The sequence below is a fragment of the Salmo salar genome, chromosome ssa12 (genome assembly GCF_905237065.1).
Source record: "Salmo salar chromosome ssa12, Ssal_v3.1, whole genome shotgun sequence".
NCBI lineage: Eukaryota > Metazoa > Chordata > Actinopteri > Salmoniformes > Salmonidae > Salmo > Salmo salar.
The window spans coordinates 90,650,231-90,672,099 of record NC_059453.1 but is presented as its reverse complement, the minus strand read 5'-3'; the positions used below and the strand labels follow the sequence as shown (position 1 = coordinate 90,672,099).

General features: G+C 43.0%; 1 protein-coding gene across 2 annotated transcripts in view; it reads right to left on the bottom strand.

The window, feature by feature from the left end:
• LOC106566123 (protein phosphatase 1 regulatory inhibitor subunit 16B) overlaps nt 1-21,869 on the bottom strand; it is a 180,051-nt gene that overhangs the window by 22,494 nt on the left and 135,688 nt on the right. For both annotated transcript variants that reach the window (XM_045691909.1, XM_014133975.2), the window contains exons 4-6: nt 18,596-18,741; nt 17,083-17,186; nt 1,510-1,634 (exon numbers count right to left, since the gene is read on the bottom strand). In XM_045691909.1, coding sequence (XP_045547865.1) covers nt 1,510-1,634; nt 17,083-17,186; nt 18,596-18,741 — 375 coding nt within the window. The remainder of the gene's footprint in view (nt 1-1,509; nt 1,635-17,082; nt 17,187-18,595; nt 18,742-21,869) is intronic.

Sequence of the window (21,869 nt, the reverse complement as noted above, 5' to 3'; positions counted from 1 at the left end):
GCAAAAACTGGTTTTTAGACATTTTTGCAAATGTATAAAAAATAAACTTAAATATCACATTTACATAAGTATTCAGACTCTTTACTCGGTACTTTGCTGAAGCACCTTTGGCAGTGATTACAGCCTTGAGTCTTCTTGGGTATGATGCTACAAGCTTGGAACACCTGTATTTGGGGAGTTTCTCCCATTCTTCTCTGCAGATCCTCTCAAGCGCCGTCGGGTTGGATGGGGAGCGTCGCTGCACAGCTATTTTTAGGTATCTCTAGAGATGTTCGATCGGGTTCAAGTCCGGGCTCTGGCTGGGCCACTCAAGGACATTCAGAGACTTGTCCCAAAGCCACTCCTGCGATATCTTGGCTGTGTGCTTAAGGTTATTGTCCTGTTGGAAGGTGAACCTTCGCCCCAGTCTGAGGTCCTGAGCGCTCTGGAGCAGGTTTTCATCAAGGATCTCTCTGTACTTTGATCCGTTCATCTTTCCCTCGATCCTGACTAGTCTCCCAGTCCCTGCTGCTGAAAAACCTCCCCACAGCATGATGCTGCCACCACCATGATTCACCGTAGGGATGGTGCCAGGTTTCCTCCAGACGTGACACTTGGCATTCAGGCCAAAGAGTTCAATCTTGGTTTCATCAGACCAGAGAATATTGTTTTAAGAGCCTTTTGGCAAACTCCAAGCGGGCTGTCATGTGCCTTTTACTGAGGAGTGGCTTCCGTCTGGCCACTCTACCATAAAGGCCCGATTAGTGGAGTGCTGCAGAGATGGTTGTCCTTCTGGAAGGTTCTCCCATCTCCACAGAGGAACTCTAGAGCTCTGTCATAGTGACCATCAGGTTCTTGGTCACCTCCCAGAGCAAGTCCCTTCTCCCCCGATTGCTCTGGCTGGGTGACCAGCTCTAGGAAGAGTCTTGGTGGTTCCAAACTTCTTCCATTTAAGAATGATGGAGGCCACTGTGTTCTTTGGGACCTTCAATGCTGCAGAAATGTTTTCTTACCCTTCCCCAGATCTGTGCCTTGACACAATCCTGTCTCAGAGCTCTACGGACAATTCCTTCGACCTCATGGCTTGGTTTTTGCTCTGACATGCACTGTCAACTGTGGGACCTTATATAGACAGGTGTGTGCCTTTCCAAATCATGTCCAATCAATTGAATTTACCACAGGTGGACTCCAATCAAGTTGTAGAAACATCTCAAGGATGATCAATGGAAACAGGATGTAACTGAGACTAAATTTTGTATCTCATAGCAAAGGATCTGAATACTTATGTAAATAAGGTATTTCTGTTTTTTATTTTTAATACATTTGCAAACATTTCTAAAAACCTATGTCATTATGAGGTATTGTGTATAGATTGACGAGGGAAAACATTTATTTAATCCATTTTAGAATACGGCTGTAACGTAACAAAATGTGGAAAATTGAAGGGGTCTGAATACTTTCCAAATGCACTGTTTTGGCCATATACCACACACCCTCTGGCCTTATTGCTTAATTATATTATAAACTCACCAGAGTAGCTCCCTGTGAATCATGGTGGTTGACGTCCTCTCCCTCCGTCAGCAGGTCCTGGATATCTCCCATCATCCTCCTCTCTACAGACGCCCGGGTCTCATTGATCATCTCCTGGGTGATGCCTGTCAATCAAACATTCAGGAAGTGATTTTGGTCAGTTAGGCAGGCAAACAGAGACAGACACTCAGTCAGTCAGCCAGCCACACTGAGACAGACCGATACCATGTTCACACTATCTTGTCAACATAAACCGCACTGTCCTCGGCCTTTGTCCGTTTTTCTTTCATTTCACTCTTTCCAGCATGGTTCCAGCAACTATGGTGGCTGTGTAACCAGGACAGTATATAAATATGCATGAATATTGTGTACTCTTTATCTCCTCTGGCTTACAGAAAAGTCAAGACAATTAAAGGATGAGTAAGTTATTTCAAAAGCAGATTCATTACTTAGAAACAACAGCTGCAAATTCCAACTACATCACGTTTAGTGGTTCACTTTACTCGCTTTGTCTAACACACTATCATGACTCTAGCAAACACGTTTAGTGGTTCACTTTACTCGCTTTGTCTAACACACTATCATGACTCTAGCAAACACATTTTGTGGTTCAATTTACTCGCTTTGTCTAACACACTATCATGACTCTAGCAAACACGTTTAGTGGTTCACTTTACTCGCTTTGTCTAACACACTATCATGACTCTAGCAAACACGTTTAGTGGTTCAGAGTGCAGTATTTATTTAGTTTCATAGCACAAGAGTTTGGAGCAAGTTTCTCACACTGACTTTAGACGGGGCCTACCACGGCAAGTCCAGGGGGGTTGCCTAGCAACATGTGCCTCTGAGGGAGGTGTTGGATTCGAGGTAAACTTTGAACATTGAGATATTAAAGACATGATAGATCAGACACATAGTATATAAAAGAGTGAGATCTGTAGAAAGACAGGGTGGCTGTGGAATGTGCTGGGTGGACGGGAGAGAGTCACGGGAGTGAGATAGGTGATATGAGAGGACATCTGTGGATTAGGTGAAGGAGGGGTTGAGGTCAGGAGGTCAGGTCAGATCCCCTGAAGGGAGAAATAGTGGTTTATTATCCTGTTACCCTCTTCCTGTGGAACCAGAAGATGCAACAATTGGAGAGAAGGAGGAGTGTCTATAAGTGGAGTATATATACTAGTGATGATGGGAACATGTCTTTGTCTGAATTACAGCTGTAATGACCCTTTGGGAAGAATTAAACTTGGTTAAGCTTCTGTAGTGTCCGTGAGTTATTTACTCTGAAAAATCAGAACCTAACAGATGGCGCTGCGAGCAGGGTTCACCACGATTTGTAGGCAAACTAAAGATTCCAGATCAGTGGAGCAGAGCTGGCAACAAACAAGGTAGGTGAGTTCCTATACCTGTTTCCACTCATTTTGACATATTGGGGAGACGAGAATCGTTGGCTGAACAAATTATGGGATACGGACCTGGAGAGCCTGAGTTTAATTCGGTAGGCCCACTGTGTAACAACCGGTCGTAACTTTATGGTAGATGGTAAGTGCCGGAAGGTAAACTCGTACAGGCTGGTACCTGCAGGGTAAGCCCTAGGGGGTAAATCCCTAGTAGGTTATTCCTGCTAGTACTATAAAGTAAATGGTAAATCCCTAGTAGGTTGTTCCTGCTAGTACTGTAAAGTAAATGGTAAATCCCTAGTAGGTTGGTTCCTGCTAGTACTATAAAGTAAATGGTAAATCCCTAGTAGGTTATTCCTGCTAGTACTATAAAGTAAATGGTAAATCCCTAGTAGGTTATTCCTGCTAGTACTGTAAAGTAAATGGTAAATCCCTAGTAGGTTGTTCCTGCTAGTACTATAAAGTAAATGGTAAATCCCTAGTAGGTTGTTCCTGCTAGTACTATAAAGTAAATGGTAAATCCCTAGTAGGTTATTCCTGCTAGTACTATAAAGTAAATGGTAAATCCCTAGTAGGTTCTTCCTGCTAGTACTGTAAAGTAAATGGTAAATCCCTAGTAGGTTATTCCTGCTAGTACTATAAAGTAAATGGTAAATCCCTAGTAGGTTGTTCCTGCTAGTACTGTAAAGTAAATGGTAAATCCCTAGTAGGTTGGTCCCTGCATGTACTATAAAGTAAATGGTAAATCCCTAGTAGGTTGTTCCTGCTAGTACTGTAAAGTAAATGGTAAATCCCTAGTAGGTTGGTTCCTGCATGTACTATAAAGTATAGGGTGAGTCCCGGAAGGTAAACTCGAGCAGGCTAGTACCTGTAGGGTAAGTCCTAGTGGGTAAATTCTGGGTGGGGTTGGTTCTCCGCTAAACCTGTAACGAGAGGGTAGAAGCCCAGTCGCAGTGGCCGTGTGAGTGTGTGTGGGAAAGGGAGGTTAGTTGTATGCCCTGTTGGGGTGGGGAACCATGAAAGATTATGTGGAAATAGGAAGACAAGTGTGAATAGTTTTGGTAATGTGGGTTATGAATAATAGTGATATTTGAGGCAATACCAGAAGATGCCATTAAGTCATCCGTATTCTCCAGTAATACATTTGCAGACACTATGGTATCGGTTCTAATACAAGGTATTAAGTGCCGTGACCAATTAATTATTATCCGTGGAAGTGGGTAGTGCTACCTTGGAAAATAGTTAATAGAAGATGTGTATTATAGACGGGAGTGAAGAAATCTAAAACACACTGAACACCGTCAGGAGAGGTTAAGGAATAATTAACTATTGATTTGGTGACCGTTCTCCCTTGTAGAACGGAGCTAGAGGATTTTAATGAAGCCATGGAGGCGCTGAAAGAAGCACAACAGCATTCTACCAATACGGCTGGAATATGGGAAAAATTGAGCAAATTGGATAAAAATGGACAACATTTCCCTGCTGATGGTGAATTCAAATCAAATAAAGAATTCAGGGAGGCAATTATGACTTGGCATAAAGACATAAAACCAGAATCAATATACCAGCATTTTGAGGTCAGAATTCTATCAACAACAAAAAAATGCATCATGATAAACCCAGAATGGGTACCTGTACAGCAACAGAAAGACTGGGAACGGGAGGGGATTGATAGAATTTACACTTCTGCTTTGATGGCAGGTTTGAACCCAGTGATCAAACCGGTAATTGCGGTGGTAGTGGATTTAATTCAAGGCCATGTTTTGAGAGTGGAATTACAACTCTGCTCACTTCCCAGATGTGAGAGGGGTTAATGGGGCCATAGAGAAAATCACTAACTATAGTTTCAATGGCCAAGGTAAGACAAAGAAACGTAGGGAAAAAACATCAAAGCGTATGGAGATGGCTCCCTGTTTTAGATGTGGGACTATCGCACATTGGAAGAATGAGTGTAAGGTGATACTGGAACCTGCTGCATTCGAAGGAAATTACGCTTCTTTTTCAAAAGAGCAACAACAAAACGTCTTGAGATTAGCAGGAGAGGAAATGTCCCATAGCGGTGTATAGCCTCTGTTTGATCGATTAGTGGTTCATAGAGATTACAGTTTCTTTGTGAAGGATGATGTATGAGATCACGTTTCACCTAACCTTTTAGTAGAGGCCAGTGATTAAATATTGCGGAGAAATTGGCTAAATTTGCCACGGGAAAACATATTTTGGGTTGAAAAATCTAGGCTAAATGCCAGGGGAATGGATTCTAAAGGTAACACATTTAAATGATATGGCCAAACACTCATTGCAAACTCAGAAAGCCTTGGGGGGTTTTGATCTCATGAGACATTTTGTGGTTTTATTTTTAAATAGATTTTACGTTTTACGTCGTCTTATTCAGGAATTGAATTCTGGAATGGACGAAAGGGTGGAGGGGTCACGAAGAATTAGTATAGGGGTTACCAAACCTAAAATGAACTATAGATTATTTTATGTGGTGCAGTGGTTATGGAGAATCATGGGGAAAAGAGACCCGTGAATTGTAGACTCGGTGGAGAGATAATGTTGCTGTGTCTAAGGGTAGTACATGCTAAATAAAGGACTGTAGATTTAAAATGAACAGGTATGGTTTATAATTAGTACTTTTGGTTTGCTGAATTAAAATGTAGCATAGTGAATGCTAACGAAATGTACACTCTTTTTTTCCAAAAGAGGGGGTTTCATAATTTTTTCGTTGGAAGGTCCCCGGAGACTGTGGGGGTGAGCAGTTGGTGATATTAGGCGGTTTTAGGTATTAACATATCTGGATTAGGCCATAAACGAGGTCCAGATAATAAGTGAGGCCTGTTCGTGTGTTCTGGACCTACGCTTCACCAACACGCACACACCATTTACTGGTTACGAATGTGCGTTAGTGGTGTGTTGATACTGTGGGATTTATTGGATGGGGTCTTTTCAATTCAGTTAAATTGGGTATGCAGAAGGATGGAAATGTTTTGAAAAGATATTTAAATGGTTTCTGAAGGACAGGGACAATAAATAATTTAATTGCGTCAAATGCACTGTATCCGACGTTTCCTGGTGAGGACTGATCAATCTCACTAGAAATGATCGGAACAGGGGGATTTAATTATAAAATGTTTGAGAAACACCAGTCTCGAATCAAAGTGCACCATTACTTTAGGAGATTATTATTATTTCCGTAGGGAGTTATAAAGAGTTGTAATTCTAAGTGGATTAGTTATTCGAATTAGTTTATTTTTGATTTAACATGTTGTTTTTGAATCAGGTGTTCGACGGGGAAAATGACCAGTTCCCTGAGGTCCTGGTCTTTGGGTAAATATACAGAGGTACTGTGTTCAGTCTGCATATAGAAGGGAAAATATATGTTAATAAGGGATGACAGTTACTTCAAATGGATTGTGATATATGTATTGCTGATTTCATTTTGTGTTTTTGTTTCGATACAAATTTCACCGGATTGGGATCCTGGAGTTGGAATTCTGTGAGGGGTTAGGGTGCTACCTTCATGATCTGGTAACTCTTCTGAGAGGTCGCCAGTAGAATAAGGGAGTATGGACTAATTAAAAAAATGGTTTTAGCAGTAACAGTATGTTATGCTTTTTGACATTTGTCGTAGAGATAATGTTATTAAGATAAGGTTAATGTAATAATTTGTCATTAGTCAATGCTTGTCTGGATTTCCTGAAATAGAAATGAAATGAACTAAACTGTTGTTATGATTTGTGTTTTTTTTAGGTTATCATGGAAGGTGACGTCAGATGGTGTCTTAATGCATGGTAGGAATAATTTGACCACAGAGTGTGTGTGAACCTCAAAACCCTCCCTAACCGGCTGAAGAAAGAACAACAAAGGCTGTGCAACGCGACAGTGATTTTTAACACTTCTATCTGAGTCTGAGCCATAAACCGGGGCTGTAGTGCTGAGAGCGTGTGTGGAGTGAGAGAACGGCCCAGATGAGAGACTTGTGTACGTGGGAGAAACGGAGACATCTACTTGGATATTAAAATCGGGACATTACCAAGGGCCATGAAATGTGACAGGCAAAAGTTACATGTGCCTTTGGGAAGATGAACTGTAAACGATATCTGAAGAAGAAACACTAGAATGATAAGTGCCAGGTGAAGGACAGGGGGTTGGGGGGGGCAGTCTACACACTGCAAAATATTTAGAAAAAGATCAAAGGTAAGGCATTTTTTTATATCGCTATTTCTGACTTTCGTGTTGCACCTGCCTGGTTGAAATATGTTTTTCATGTGTTTGTATGCGGGGCGCTGTCCTCAGATAATCACATGGTTTGCTTTCGCCGTAAAGCCTTTTTGAAATCTGACACAGCGGCTGGATTAACAAGAAGTTAAGCTTTATTTTGATGTATTACACTTGTGATTTTATGAAAGTTAAATATTTATAGTACTGTCGTTTCGCGCTCTGCAATTTCACCGGATGTTGGCCAGTTGGGACGCTACCGTCCCACCTGCCCATATTAAGCACTAAGGACTGTCATTCTAAATTTGGGTTGGATAATTTCTAAAATGTTTTAGTTATGATTTGGATACAGCGAGAGAGAGTTGCTACAGAACGGTGAGGGGTGTTAAAATGTATTTGACCGAGAGAGTCTCCAGAAACCTCATCTCTAAGTGTTATCCTAAAGGGAGGTGGTTTGTTAGGGGAATCACTGGATGATAGCTTGGGACAACCATGAAAGTTTTTGTACTCAGAATTTTAATGTTAAATCGCATCAATGGGTGGTGCTAAGTTATTAAACATGTACTTTTTTCTCTTTCCTTTTCAAGTCAATATGTTTTTAGGTTTCGTGGAACAATAAGAGTGATCATTGTTCCAGAGGAGGGACTGATATATTGACTAATTGATTTGAGAATGTTTTAGTATGTTTATAACTGTAGGAGTGCATTAGGAGTATAGTGTGTTATGGGTTAGATGGAATGATAGAGGAGTATCATTCCCAGAGACTGTATATTGGTACAGGAGATAGCTCATAGGAGAGGGAGGACAGCTAACTGTACACAATATGGGGATTTAGTTGAACATTATACATACCCAGATCATGGTGAGAGTAGAAGAGATAGTGGTAGCATTTCAGACACTATGGTAAACATTCAGGAAACCTGTGACTCAGAGTTTTGTTAGGTTGGATATTATTCCAAAATCTTTCATCTTTTTCCCAATTTCTAACAGCCGGAGAACATTTGACAGATTACATGCAGGAGTTATTCTCACGGCAGGCGCTGTAGGGACAGTAACTGAAGGAGCAGTACTAGTAGCGAAGGATGCTATATTGACAGCATGGAACTAGACTACTGCGCAAATGAGGGGTATTGTGAGGGTATAGTCATGGGCCATGTTGGTAGTAACAGTAATGAGGGGTATTGTGAGACTATAGTCATGGGCCATGTTGGTAGTAACAGTAATGAGGGGTATTGTGAGGTTATAGTCATGGGCCATGTTGGTAGTAACAGTAATGAGGGGTATTGTGAGGCTATAGTCATGGGCCATGTTGGTAGTAACAGTAATGAGGGGTATTGTGAGGCTATAGTCATGGGCCATGTTGGTAGTAACAGTAATGAGGGGTATTGTGAGACTATAGTCATGGGCCATGTTGGTAGTAACAGTAATGAGGGGTATTGTGAGGTTATAGTCATGGGCCATGTTGGTAGTAACAGTAATGAGGGGTATTGTGAGGCTATAGTCATGGGCCATGTTGGTAGTAACAGTAATGAGGGGTATTGTGAGGTTATAGTCATGGGCCATGTTGGTAGTAACAGTAATGAGGGGTATTGTGAGGCTACAGTCATGGGCCATGTTGGTAGTAACAGTAATGAGGGGTATTGTGAGGTTATAGTCATGGGCCATGTTGGTAGTAACAGTAATGAGGGGTATTGTGAGACTATAGTCATGGGCCATGTTGGTAGTAACAGTAATGAGGGGTATTGTGAGGGTATAGTCATGGGCCATGTTGGTAGTAACAGTAATGAGGGGTATTGTGAGGTTATAGTCATGGGCCATGTTGGTAGTAACAGTAATGAGGGGTATTGTGAGGTTACAGTCATGGGCCATGTTGGTAGTAACAGTAATGAGGGGTATTGTGAGGCTATAGTCATGGGCCATGTTGGTAGTAACAGTAATGAAGGGTATTGTGAGGTTATAGTCATGGGCCATGTTGGTAGTAACAGTAATGAGGGGTATTGTGAGACTATAGTCATGGGCCATGTTGGTAGTAACAGTAATGAGGGGTATTGTGAGGTTATAGTCATGGGCCATGTTGGTAGTAACAGTAATGAGGGGTATTGTGAGGTTATAGTCATGGGCCATGTTGGTAGTAACAGTAATGAGGGGTATTGTGAGGGTATAGTCATGGGCCATGTTGGTAGTAACAGTAATGAGGGGTATTGTGAGGTTATAGTCATGGGCCATGTTGGTAGTAACAGTAATGAGGGGTATTGTGAGGCTATAGTCATGGGCCATGTTGGTAGTAACAGTAATGAGGGGTATTGTGAGGCTATAGTCATGGGCCATGTTGGTAGTAACAGTAATGAGGGGTATTGTGAGGTTATAGTCATGGGCCATGTTGGTAGTAACAGTAATGAGGGGTATTGTGAGGCTATAGTCATGGGCCATGTTGGTAGTAACAGTAATGAGGGGTATTGTGAGGCTATAGTCATGGGCCATGTTGGTAGTAACAGTAATGAGGGGTATTGTGAGGTTATAGTCATGGGCCATGTTGGTAGTAACAGTAATGAGGGGTATTGTGAGGTTATAGTCATGGGCCATGTTGGTAGTAACAGTAATGAGGGGTATTGTGAGGTTATAGTCATGGGCCATGTTGGTAGTAACAGTAATGAGGGGTATTGTGAGGCTATAGTCATGGGCCATGTTGGTAGTAACAGTAATGAAGGGTATTGTGAGGTTATAGTCATGGGCCATGTTGGTAGTAACAGTAATGAGGGGTATTGTGAGGCTATAGTCATGGGCCATGTTGGTAGTAACAGTAATGAGGGGTATTGTGAGGTTATAGTCATGGGCCATGTTGGTAGTAACAGTAATGAGGGGTATTGTGAGGTTATAGTCATGGGCCATGTTGGTAGTAACAGTAATGAGGGGTATTGTGAGGGTATAGTCATGGGCCATGTTGGTAGTAACAGTAATGAGGGGTATTGTGAGGTTATAGTCATGGGCCATGTTGGTAGTAACAGTAATGAGGGGTATTGTGAGGCTATAGTCATGGGCCATGTTGGTAGTAACAGTAATGAGGGGTATTGTGAGGTTATAGTCATGGGCCATGTTGGTAGTAACAGTAATGAGGGGTATTGTGAGGCTATAGTCATGGGCCATGTTGGTAGTAACAGTAATGAGGGGTATTGTGAGGTTATAGTCATGGGCCATGTTGGTAGTAACAGTAATGAGGGGTATTGTGAGGCTATAGTCATGGGCCATGTTGGTAGTAACAGTAATGAGGGGTATTGTGAGGTTATAGTCATGGGCCATGTTGGTAGTAACAGTAATGAGGGGTATTGTGAGGTTATAGTCATGGGCCATGTTGGTAGTAACAGTAATGAGGGGTATTGTGAGGTTATAGTCATGGGCCATGTTGGTAGTAACAGTAATGAGGGGTATTGTGAGGCTATAGTCATGGGCCATGTTGGTAGTAACAGTAATGAGGGGTATTGTGAGGCTATAGTCATGGGCCATGTTGGTAGTAACAGTAATGAGGGGTATTGTGAGGTTATAGTCATGGGCCATGTTGGTAGTAACAGTAATGAGGGGTATTGTGAGGCTATAGTCATGGGCCATGTTGGTAGTAACAGTAATGAGGGGTATTGTGAGGGTATAGTCATGGGCCATGTTGGTAGTAACAGTAATGAGGGGTATTGTGAGGTTATAGTCATGGGCCATGTTGGTAGTAACAGTAATGAGGGGTATTGTGAGGTTATAGTCATGGGCCATGTTGGTAGTAACAGTAATGAGGGGTATTGTGAGGCTATAGTCATGGGCCATGTTGGTAGTAACAGTAATGAGGGGTATTGTGAAGTTATAGTCATGGGCCATGTTGGTAGTAACAGTAATGAGGGGTATTGTGAGGTTACAGTCATGGGCCATGTTGGTAGTAACAGTAATGAGGGGTATTGTGAGGCTATAGTCATGGGCCATGTTGGTAGTAACAGTAATGAAGGGTATTGTGAGGTTATAGTCATGGGCCATGTTGGTAGTAACAGTAATGAGGGGTATTGTGAGACTATAGTCATGGGCCATGTTGGTAGTAACAGTAATGAGGGGTATTGTGAGGTTATAGTCATGGGCCATGTTGGTAGTAACAGTAATGAGGGGTATTGTGAGGTTATAGTCATGGGCCATGTTGGTAGTAACAGTAATGAGGGGTATTGTGAGGGTATAGTCATGGGCCATGTTGGTAGTAACAGTAATGAGGGGTATTGTGAGGTTATAGTCATGGGCCATGTTGGTAGTAACAGTAATGAGGGGTATTGTGAGGCTATAGTCATGGGCCATGTTGGTAGTAACAGTAATGAGGGGTATTGTGAGGTTATAGTCATGGGCCATGTTGGTAGTAACAGTAATGAGGGGTATTGTGAGGTTATAGTCATGGGCCATGTTGGTAGTAACAGTAATGAGGGGTATTGTGAGGTTATAGTCATGGGCCATGTTGGTAGTAACAGTAATGAGGGGTATTGTGAGGCTATAGTCATGGGCCATGTTGGTAGTAACAGTAATGAGGGGTATTGTGAGGTTATAGTCATGGGCCATGTTGGTAGTAACAGTAATGAGGGGTATTGTGAGGTTATAGTCATGGGCCATGTTGGTAGTAACAGTAATGAGGGGTATTGTGAGGTTATAGTCATGGGCCATGTTGGTAGTAACAGGGGTTTCTTTAGTAGCATTGCTGGAATATCAGTTCATGAGGACTTGTGCTACATGGATTGGTAACTGGTAACTGGGAGACCAGACCGATGGGAGTACAGGGGAGGCTGTTATTCAAATGTCACAAATTAGTGATCTTGCCATAGTGATCTTACCCATGTGTTGCAGTGTGTATATCCTCAGGTGAAAGCAGAGATAACCAAGGGCACGGGCTGAATTCTGGAGATTGAGTGTACATCAAGAGACAGCAGCAGCATTGGTCTGGTCCACACACACTACTCCTTACAGCACCTGCAGCCGTAAAGACCGTCATGTCTCTCCTTGGGGCTGGGTACATAGTTCTCACGTGAAGTGAGGACCAGCTGCATAATGGGTGAGCTTGAAGACACCATGACAGAGGAAGCGGAGCAAGAGAGAGAGACATGCAGATGGGTTGGGTCTGGGAGCTACTTTAAACATTATAGTTGGGTTAGCTGCTTTATTGGTTAATGCATCATATGAAAGAGGATAGATGTTGTGGTAATTGTTCTCTAAACAACATGTTGAAGGCATTGATGTGAAAGCATATACAGTGCTGAGTTACCTCAAGAGGATGTAGGGGTGTGGCAACGGAGGAGATGGGGAACAAAGTGAAAGTGACATGGCTTGGGAACACCTCTGGGAACCTGGGGCCGAAAGGGGAAGACTGGGTGGAAGCATGAGGAAGCTTTTTTAGGGCTTTTATTTTTGTGGAATCCAGCAGAAAGTATCCTGGAGACATAGAGTCAGGTGAAGAGAGAGTGGGAATTATCACGGTCTCAGGAGACATAGAGTCAGGTGAAGAGAGAGTGGGAATTATCACGGTCTCAGGAGACATAGAGTCTGGTGAAGAGAGAGTGGGAATTATCACGGTCTCAGGAGACATAGAGTCAGGTGAAGAGAGAGTGGGAATTATCACGGTCTCAGGAGACATAGAGTCAGGTGAAGAGAGAGTGGGAATTATCACGGTCTCAGGAGACATAGAGTCAGGTGAAGAGAGAGTGGGAATTATCACGGTCTCAGGAGACATAGAGTCAGGTGAAGAGAGAGTGGGAATTATCACGGTCTCAGGAAACATAGAGTCTGGTGAAGAGAGAGTGGGAATTATCACGGTCTCAGGAAACATAGAGTCAGGTGAAGAGAGAGTGGGAATTATCACGGTCTCAGGAGACATAGAGTCAGGTGAAGAGAGAGTGGGAATTATCACGGTCTCAGGAGACATAGAGTCAGGTGAAGAGAGAGTGGGAATTATCACGGTCTCAGGAGACATAGAGTCAGGTGAAGAGAGAGTGGGAATTATCACGGTCTCAGGAAACATAGAGTCTGGTGAAGAGAGAGTGTGAATTATCACGGTCTCAGGAAACATAGAGTCAGGTGAAGAGAGAGTGGGAATTATCACGGTCTCAGGAGACATAGAGTCAGGTGAAGAGAGAGTGGGAATTATCACGGTCTCAGAAAGTATCCTGGAGACATAGAGTCAGGTGAAGAGAGAGTGTGAATTATCACGGTCTCAGGAGACATAGAGTCTGGTGAAGAGAGAGTGGGAATTATCACGGTCTCAGGAGACATAGAGTCTGGTGAAGAGAGAGTGTGAATTATCACGGTCTCAGGAGACATAGAGTCAGGTGAAGAGAGAGTGTGAATTATCACGGTCTCAGACTGTGGGTTTCATGCATATAGTTATGCATAGCTTATCACATTGTTAATGCTGTTATGTTTTTGTTAATTTCCAAATCTTATGCCATCACTCTCTCAGGAACCAGAAGGAGAAAGTGGAGAAACAAAAAGCGTTCCATCTGACATGGAACTAGACAGCAGATACAGCTGGAATGGCATTTTGTTGTGTGATGAGAGATGGAAATAAAATGGTGCATGTTGTGATCATAGGACAGAGGTCATAAGTCTCTGAGTTTGTAAACCTCACAGGGAATGTCTGTTATCATTGCTTGTTCACTTATAATCAATTGTTTGTTTTTTTAAATCATGTTTTATTATCATTGTTTGTCCATTTAGAAGTAATTTCCAAGTTTATATAAATTGAACATTAGGACGCTATTGTTCAAGAGGAGGGACTGTTGGATTTTGGGTAAACTTTGAACATTGAGATATTAAAGACATGATAGATCAGACACATAGTATATAAAGGACTGAGATCTGTAGAAAGACAGGGTGGCTGTGGAATGTGCTGGGTGGACGGGAGAGAGTCACGGGAGTGAGATAGGTGATATGAGAGGACATCTGTGGATTAGGTGAAGGAGGGGTTGAGGTCAGGAGGTCAGGTCAGATCCCCTGAAGGGAGAAATAGTGGTTTATTATCCTGTTACCCTCTTCCTGTGGAACCAGAAGATGCAACAATTGGAGAGAAGGAGGAGTGTCTATAAGTGGAGTATATATACTAGTGATGATGGGAACATGTCTTTGTCTGAATTACAGCTGTAATGACCCTTTGGGAAGAATTAAACTTGGTTAAGCTTCTGTAGTGTCCGTGAGTTAGAACAGAGGCAACAAAGAAAGTACAGTATGAAGAGAGGCAGAAACTGCTTCTCCAATAGAAATCCCCGATCACTCTTGTAGGCGATGTTATGACAATGTTGGCTAGCTAAACTCATGCGCAGAAACACGTCATCGGGTCTAACGGTCGTCACGCGCCGAACTGCACATGTGCAGGCCTGTAACGGGTGTCGTAATGATCAGACCAAAACGCAGCGGGAATATGTATACTCATCTTCTTTTGTAATGGCAGCAAGAAGGGAAAACCGAAACAAACACGTATACAAAAATAACGCCGATAACGAAACAGTCCTGTCAGGTGCACAAACACTAAACAAGGAGACAACTACCCACAAAATCCCACAGAAAAACACCTCTCTTAAATAGGACCCTCAATTAGAAGCATCTAGGAGCAGCTGCTTCCAATTGAAGGTCCACCCCATTAACTAAACATAGAACTAGACATACTAGATAAACATAGAAATATACTAACATAGAACATAGCCCAACAAACCCCAAACCACATAAAATAAACACCCCCTGCCACGTCCTGACCAAACTACAATAACCAATAACCCCTTTACTGGTCAGAACGTGACAAGGCCATCAAAGGCACTCCCCCGATATAAAGTTGAAAATGTGTCAGTTTGTCACTTTCACGAGGTTGGAGTAATAACATGTTCGACTACTTAAGACATTCGCTCGAATCTTGGTTGTACCTTTAGATTTTGATAAAATTAACAACTAAGGAAGAATTGTTCACTTCTCTCACGTCTGTATAGCTCAACAAATTCCCATGATTCAATGCTATGTTCGGTCCGAACAGCTAGCTAAAAAAATCAGATTTCAGCTAATAGGGAGAAGTATCTAACAAAATAACTACATTATGGCGTTCACTAATCAACCACTATTTACATATAATAGACATGTGGGTACATGTGGACCAAATTCTAACTAACATAATCAAACAACTGGATTAGAGGGGTTGACTTAAAATATGAAGGCTTAGATGTAGATACGTTAAAACGCTTCTTCATATCAAAATATACTGCTCAAAAAAATAAAGGGAACACTTAAACAACACAATGTAACTCCAAGTCAATCACACTTCTGTGAAATCAAACTGTCCACTTAGGAAGCAACACTGATTGACAATAGATTTCACATGCTGTTGTGCAAATGGAATAGACAACAGGTGGAAATTATAGGCAATAAGCAAGACACCCCCAATAAAGGAGTGGTTCTGCAGGTGGTGACCACAGACCACTTCTCAGTTCCTATGCTTCCTGGCTGATGTTTTGGTCACTTTTGAATGCTGGCAGTGCTTTCACTCTAGTGGTAGCATGAGACGAAGTCTACAACCCACACAAGTGGCTCAGGTAGTGCAGCTCATCCAGGATGGCACATCAATGCGAGCTGTTGCAAGAAGGTTTGCTGTGTCTGTCAGCGTAGTGTCCAGAGCATGGAGGCGCTACCAGGAGACAGGCCAGTACATCAGGAGACGTGGAGGAGGCCGTAGGAGGGCAACAACCCAGCAGCAGGACCGCTACCTCCGCCTTTGTGCAAGGAAGAGCAGGAAAAGCACTGCCAGAGCCCTGCAAAATGACCTCCAGCAGGCCACAAATGTGCATGTGTCTGCTCAAACGGTCAGAAACAGACTCCATGAGGGTGGTATGAGGGCCCGACATCCACAGGTGGGGGTTGTGCTTACAGCCCAACACCGTGCAGGACGTTTGGCATTTGCCAGAGAACACCAAGATTGGCAAATTCGCCACTGGCGCCCTGTGCTCTTCACAGATGAAAGCAGGTTCACACTGAGCACGTGACAGACGTGACAGAGTCTGGAGACGCCGTGGAGAACGTTCTGCTGCCTGCATCATCCTCCAGCATGACCGGTTTGGCGGTGGGTCAGTCATGGTGTGGGGTGGCATTTCTTTGGGGGGCCGCACGGCCCTCCATGTGCTCGCCAGAGGTAGCCTGACTGCCATTAGGTACCGAGATGAGATCTTCAGACCCCTTGTGAGACCATATGCTGGTGCGGTTGGCCCTGGGTTCCTCCTAATGCAAGACAATGCTAAGCCTCATGTGGCAGGAATGTGTCAGCAGTTCCTGCAAGAGGAAGGCATTGATGCTATGGACTGGCCCGCCCGTTCCCTAGACCTGAATCCAATTGAGCACATCTGGGACATCATGTCTCGCTCCATCCACCAACGCCACGTTGCACCACAGACTGTCCAGGAGTTGGCGGACGCTTTAGTCCAGGTCTGGGAGGAGATCCCTCAGGAGACCATCCGCCACCTCATCAGGAGCATGCCCAGGCGTTGTAGGGAGGTCATACAGGCACGTGGAGGCCACACACACCACTGAGCCTCATTTTGACTTGTTTTAAGGACATTACATCAAAGTTGGATCAGCCTGTAGTGTGGTTTTCCACTTTAATTTTGAGTGTGACTCCAAATCTAGACCTCCATGGGTTGATAAATTGGATTTCCATTGATTATTTTTGTGTGATTTTGTTGTCAGCACATTCAACTATGTAAAGAAAAATGTATTTAATAAGATTATTTCTTTCATTCAGATCTAGGATGTGTTGTTTAAGTGTTCCCTTTATTTTTTTGAGCAGTGTAGTATTGTTCATTTAGATGAAGTGTCAAAAGGTAGTGATGGTTCAGTCAACCATGACGGCTTCAGGCCAGGGTTCCCTTCACAAAGAGATTCCTACTTCAGTTGGACTCACTAAAGAATACATCAATGTGTTGCTCACCTCTGTTGGCCATGGCGGTCTCGATGATGTCCAGTGTGGGGTCATCTTCACACAAGTCATAGGGCATGTTGCCGTCAGAGTTCACCGCTAACAGATCCGCTCCACTGTGTAACAGAAGAGATAAATATAAGTGTGGCTCAACTGGTGAAAGCATGGCGCTACCAACCTTAAGGTCGTGGGTTCCATTTCCAATGGAATCACTTACTCATGCATACATTTTATAAAGATATACAGAATGAACAGAAACATGCATATACAGCTGATGAGAACTTTGACCAGATAATATACAGGTAACTGACAAAATAAAGGAAATATTTGAGTAAATAAGGGATTCAAAGTATATTGATAATTAAGCAAATATTGTTAATTAAGCAATTAAAATAGATTGTGGTCATGTATAAATATTATTATTTAGGGGTTTGTGCTATCCAGGATTCCTTGGGAAGTACTTACCCCATTGAAGTATACATTTAAAATGGCGAACGCTAGGTAATAGTTATGGTATTTGGTATTTATTAGGATCCCAATTAGCCGCTGCAAAAGCATCCAGCTACTTTTCCTGGGGTCCACATGAAACATGACACAATACATAGTACAGAACATTATTAGTCAGACTGAAATACATACATTTAAAACGTGATACATCGCCTACATATCAGTACATTCACACAACATCTAGGTCTAATAAATACTGTAGTACAGCGCACATTACAATACAAGACAGTCCCTTTTGTGCAGTAAGGTGTTCTTTTATCTGTTTTTTTAAAACTGGTTATATACAGTTGAAGTCGGAAGTTTACATACACTTAGGTTGGAGTCATTAAAACTCGTTTTTCAATCACTCCACAAATGTCTTGTTAACAAACTATAGTTTTGGCAAGTCGCTTAGGACACCTACTTTGTGTACAATTGTTTACAGACAGATTATTTCACTGTATCACAATTCCAGTGGGTCAGAAGTTTACATACACTAAGTTGACTGTGCCTTTTAAACAGCTTAGAAAATTCCAGAAAATTATGTCTTGGCTTTATAAGCTTCTGATGGGCTAATTGACATAATTTGAGTCAATTGGAGGTGTACCTCCAATTACGGCAAATTTTGAATTGAAACTATGAGACAAGGTTGCCGAGTCACTAGATCTCAACCCAAATGAACACTTCTGGGAGATTCTGGAGCAGTGCCTGAGACAGCGTTTTCCATCAACAAAACACCAAATGATGGAATTTCTGGTGGAAGAATGGTGTCTCATCTCTCCAATAGAGTTCCAGACACTTGTAGAATCTATGCCAAGGTGCACTGAAGCTGTTCTGGCGGCTCGTGGTGGCCCAACGCCCTATTATGACACTATGTTGGGGTTTCCTTTATTTCGACAGTTACCTATAGATCTGACATAAATAAACAAATACAAGACATATATATGGACAGCTGAAATGTTATATGTAATCAGCAATTAGTAATTATTCAACTGAGTGAGATAATGGTTAGTATGTAATAGTAGAGCCAGTATCTTACTGTTGAATGAGGACCTTGACCAGTCCTGCATGTCCACAGGTGGCAGCAGCGTGTAGTGGGGTCCACAGTTCATTGTCCTTGGCGTTTACACTGGCTCCACGATTCAACATGATCTTCACCATCTCCTCATAGTTATCAATACAGCACTAGAGAGAGAGAGAGAGAGAGAGAGAGAGAGAGAGAGAGAGAAACAAAAATGGTTTAGTATTCAGAAACCAATTTATGAAAATTGATGCTCTATTGAAAAAGGGCCAGAAGTATTTTCTGCATTTGGTCTCAGAGAAATTCAGTACCCATACTGGGAGGTTACAAACAGATTGTTTTAAGAAAAAAGGTATACATATTACTATAAGTGAGCTGTGTGCCTTGATGTAACTAGGCCCTTTAGAATCTATGAGACCGTTGCTCTGAATCTCAAATCTAATATAGAAATGTCTTTATAAAACAGTGTAGTCCACAGAGATTAGTAAAGAATACATTAGGCATCACAGCGATGTAACTTTTGGACTTCTCCACTACTGTGTGGGTTGTGTTAGTTCTTAAGAGCAGGATGTACTAAAACTGAAACATAAGAGAAAAGAAAACAACACTTTTCCAGCCCAGCTCGACCGACAGTGTGATTATAGGGTGTGAACAGAGAACAGAGGTTTTCCATGAAAGCCAATACGTGTTCTAAAAATACATTTTCTCCATCAGAAATAATTGGAGCTAGCTAATGTTATGGAGAAGTGGCATTGTGACAGGCTGTACAGAGACAGTTACAGAGACAGTTACAGAGACAGACATTCTTTATAGCAAACCTTCAAAAGACAATACAAGTAAGGTATATAACCCATTAGTCTAGGGAAATGGAGCTAGACTAGACTTCAGTGTGTTCTGAGGGGATATCCTCCGTCTGTCTGTCTGTCTGTGAGAGACTAGCTTAATAACTTCCTTATCGGTCTTGAGAAGCAGAACAACAGTATGACACATTGAAGTAGAGCTGGCGGTGCTTGTTTCTGTACTTCCTGTGTGTCTGTGTACTTCCTGTGTGTCTGTGTATTCGTGTGTGTGTGTGTGAAAGAGAGAACTGTCTGACAGCAGAAGAGATGAAGCAACAAAGGCCCACGGTGTCGGTAGGGCTAGGTGAAGTAACGTAAATTATAGCTACAGTGGAAAAACGTAAAAGTACCAGGATGTAACTATTGTTACCACACTATTTCCTATCAATACCAGGGAAATACTAGTGGAAACAGTATTCAGTCTTATCTGAAGTGACACCACACTAGGTTAAGCTTAGGGTTACGGGTTAGGGTTAAGGTTAGGGTTATGGTATGGTTAAAGGTTTAGGGTTAGGGGGTTTAAGGAAAGTAGGATTTTGAATGGAAATACATTTTAGGTCCCCACAAGGACAGCTCCCAGCCTTGCTCTCTCCCCCAGCCCCCAGCCTTGCTCTCTCCTCTCTCCCCCAGCCTTGCTCTCTCTCTCCTCTCTCCCCGAGCATTCCTTTCTCTCCCAGCCCCCAGCCTTGCTCTCTCCTCTCTCCCCCAGCCTTGCTCTCTCTCCTCTCTCCCCCAGCCTTGCTCTCTCTCTCCTCTCTCCCCGAGCATTCCTTTCTCTCCCAGCCCCCAGCCTTGCTCTCTCCTCTCTCCCCCAGCCTTGCTCTCTCTCCTCTCTCTCCTCTCTCCCCGAGCCTTGCTCTCTCTCTCCTCTCCCCCCGAGCCACCAGCCTTGCTCTCTCTCCTCTCTCCCCCAGTCCCCAGCCTTCCTTTCTCTCCCAGCCTCTCCTCTCTCCTCCAGCCTTCCTCTCTCCCCCAGCCTTGCTCTCTCCTCTCTCCCCCAGCCCCCAGCCTTGCTCTCTCCTCTCTCCCCCAGCCCTGCTCTCTCCTCTCTCCCCCAGCCCCCAGCCTTGCTCTCTCCTCTCTCCCCCAGCCCCCAGCCAGGGCCTGGTAACACAGCCAGGGTTGTTAATCATAATCAGCCCCTTTGTGAGGCAGGCCTTCATGTCTAAATACTTTGCATGGGGAGTTATGAAAGGCACATTATTTCCTTCCCAGGTTCATTCATTGTCTTAGTGCTGGGAGAGGGCTACAGCGGGGGAGGTAGGGTACAGGGGAATTACAGGGAAGGCTAGGGAGATTAGCCTAAAAGCTCAAATATGTGGGTTTTAAAGACGGTTCTTATGGTAATATTAACGGTGGGCTAGCCAAGCTGTTATCCAGACAACGGTCAATTATTTTGACATGGACATGGTTGGGTTTGTCTGTGCCTAGCTCACAAACGGCAGATTGAGACTGTATCCAATCATGAGAATACAAATGCAACATCGACATTGTAAACCAGGTTTAACTACATTTTCAACCAGTTACTAGGGCTGTATTATTGTAAAATATATGGTAGGCCTACCCATGTATTTTACGTCACTGTTTCCACTAGTATTTCCCTGGTATGGATAGGAAATAGTGTGGTAACAATAGTTACTTCCTGGTACTTTCAGTTTAAAAAGAAACGTTTTTCCACTGTAGCTATAATTTACGTTACTTCACCTAGCCCTACCGACACCGTGGGCCTTTGTTGCTTCATCTCTTCTGCTGTCAGACAGTTCTCTCTCTCACACACACACACACACACACACACACACACACACACACACACACACACACACACACACACACACACACACACACACACACACACACACACACACACACACACACACACACACACACCAGAGAGAGAGCATTGGTTAGCTGCAAGCTAATATAGAGGTGCAGTAGCTTAGTGTCACAGGGCTAACTGTTTCATTGACTCTAGTAGCTTAGATCCTGACTAGATAGGAAGCACGTCAACATTCATCAAAAGAGGAAGGTTAAATTATTTTAAAAAGAACACCCCCACAAGTTCCCTCTAACACAAGGACTTTCATAGTCTCTGCAGCAGGTTGAGAATAACACAAAGCTAGTGTGTGTTTCTCACGTATGTCCGTGCACAATCAATTGGCCAGATTTTTCTCCAGAGGACCACAATTGGATGTAAATTATTGTATGATACTTTCATGTTATCTTCTGGGATTTAATGTAATCTCTTTGTCTACACATGCAAGTCTTTTCTAACCCCAGAAATAACCACAAATATCTAACAAATCAATGTGCTCCCACATTGAGGCCCAATCCCCTGTCGACACATGACACCCATGGAATAATGTCCCAGGGAGAGAGTAGAACCAAGACATTACACACACTTTGAGGTGAGGTTCTGACCATAGAAATGGAATGATTCACTTCATTTCTATGCT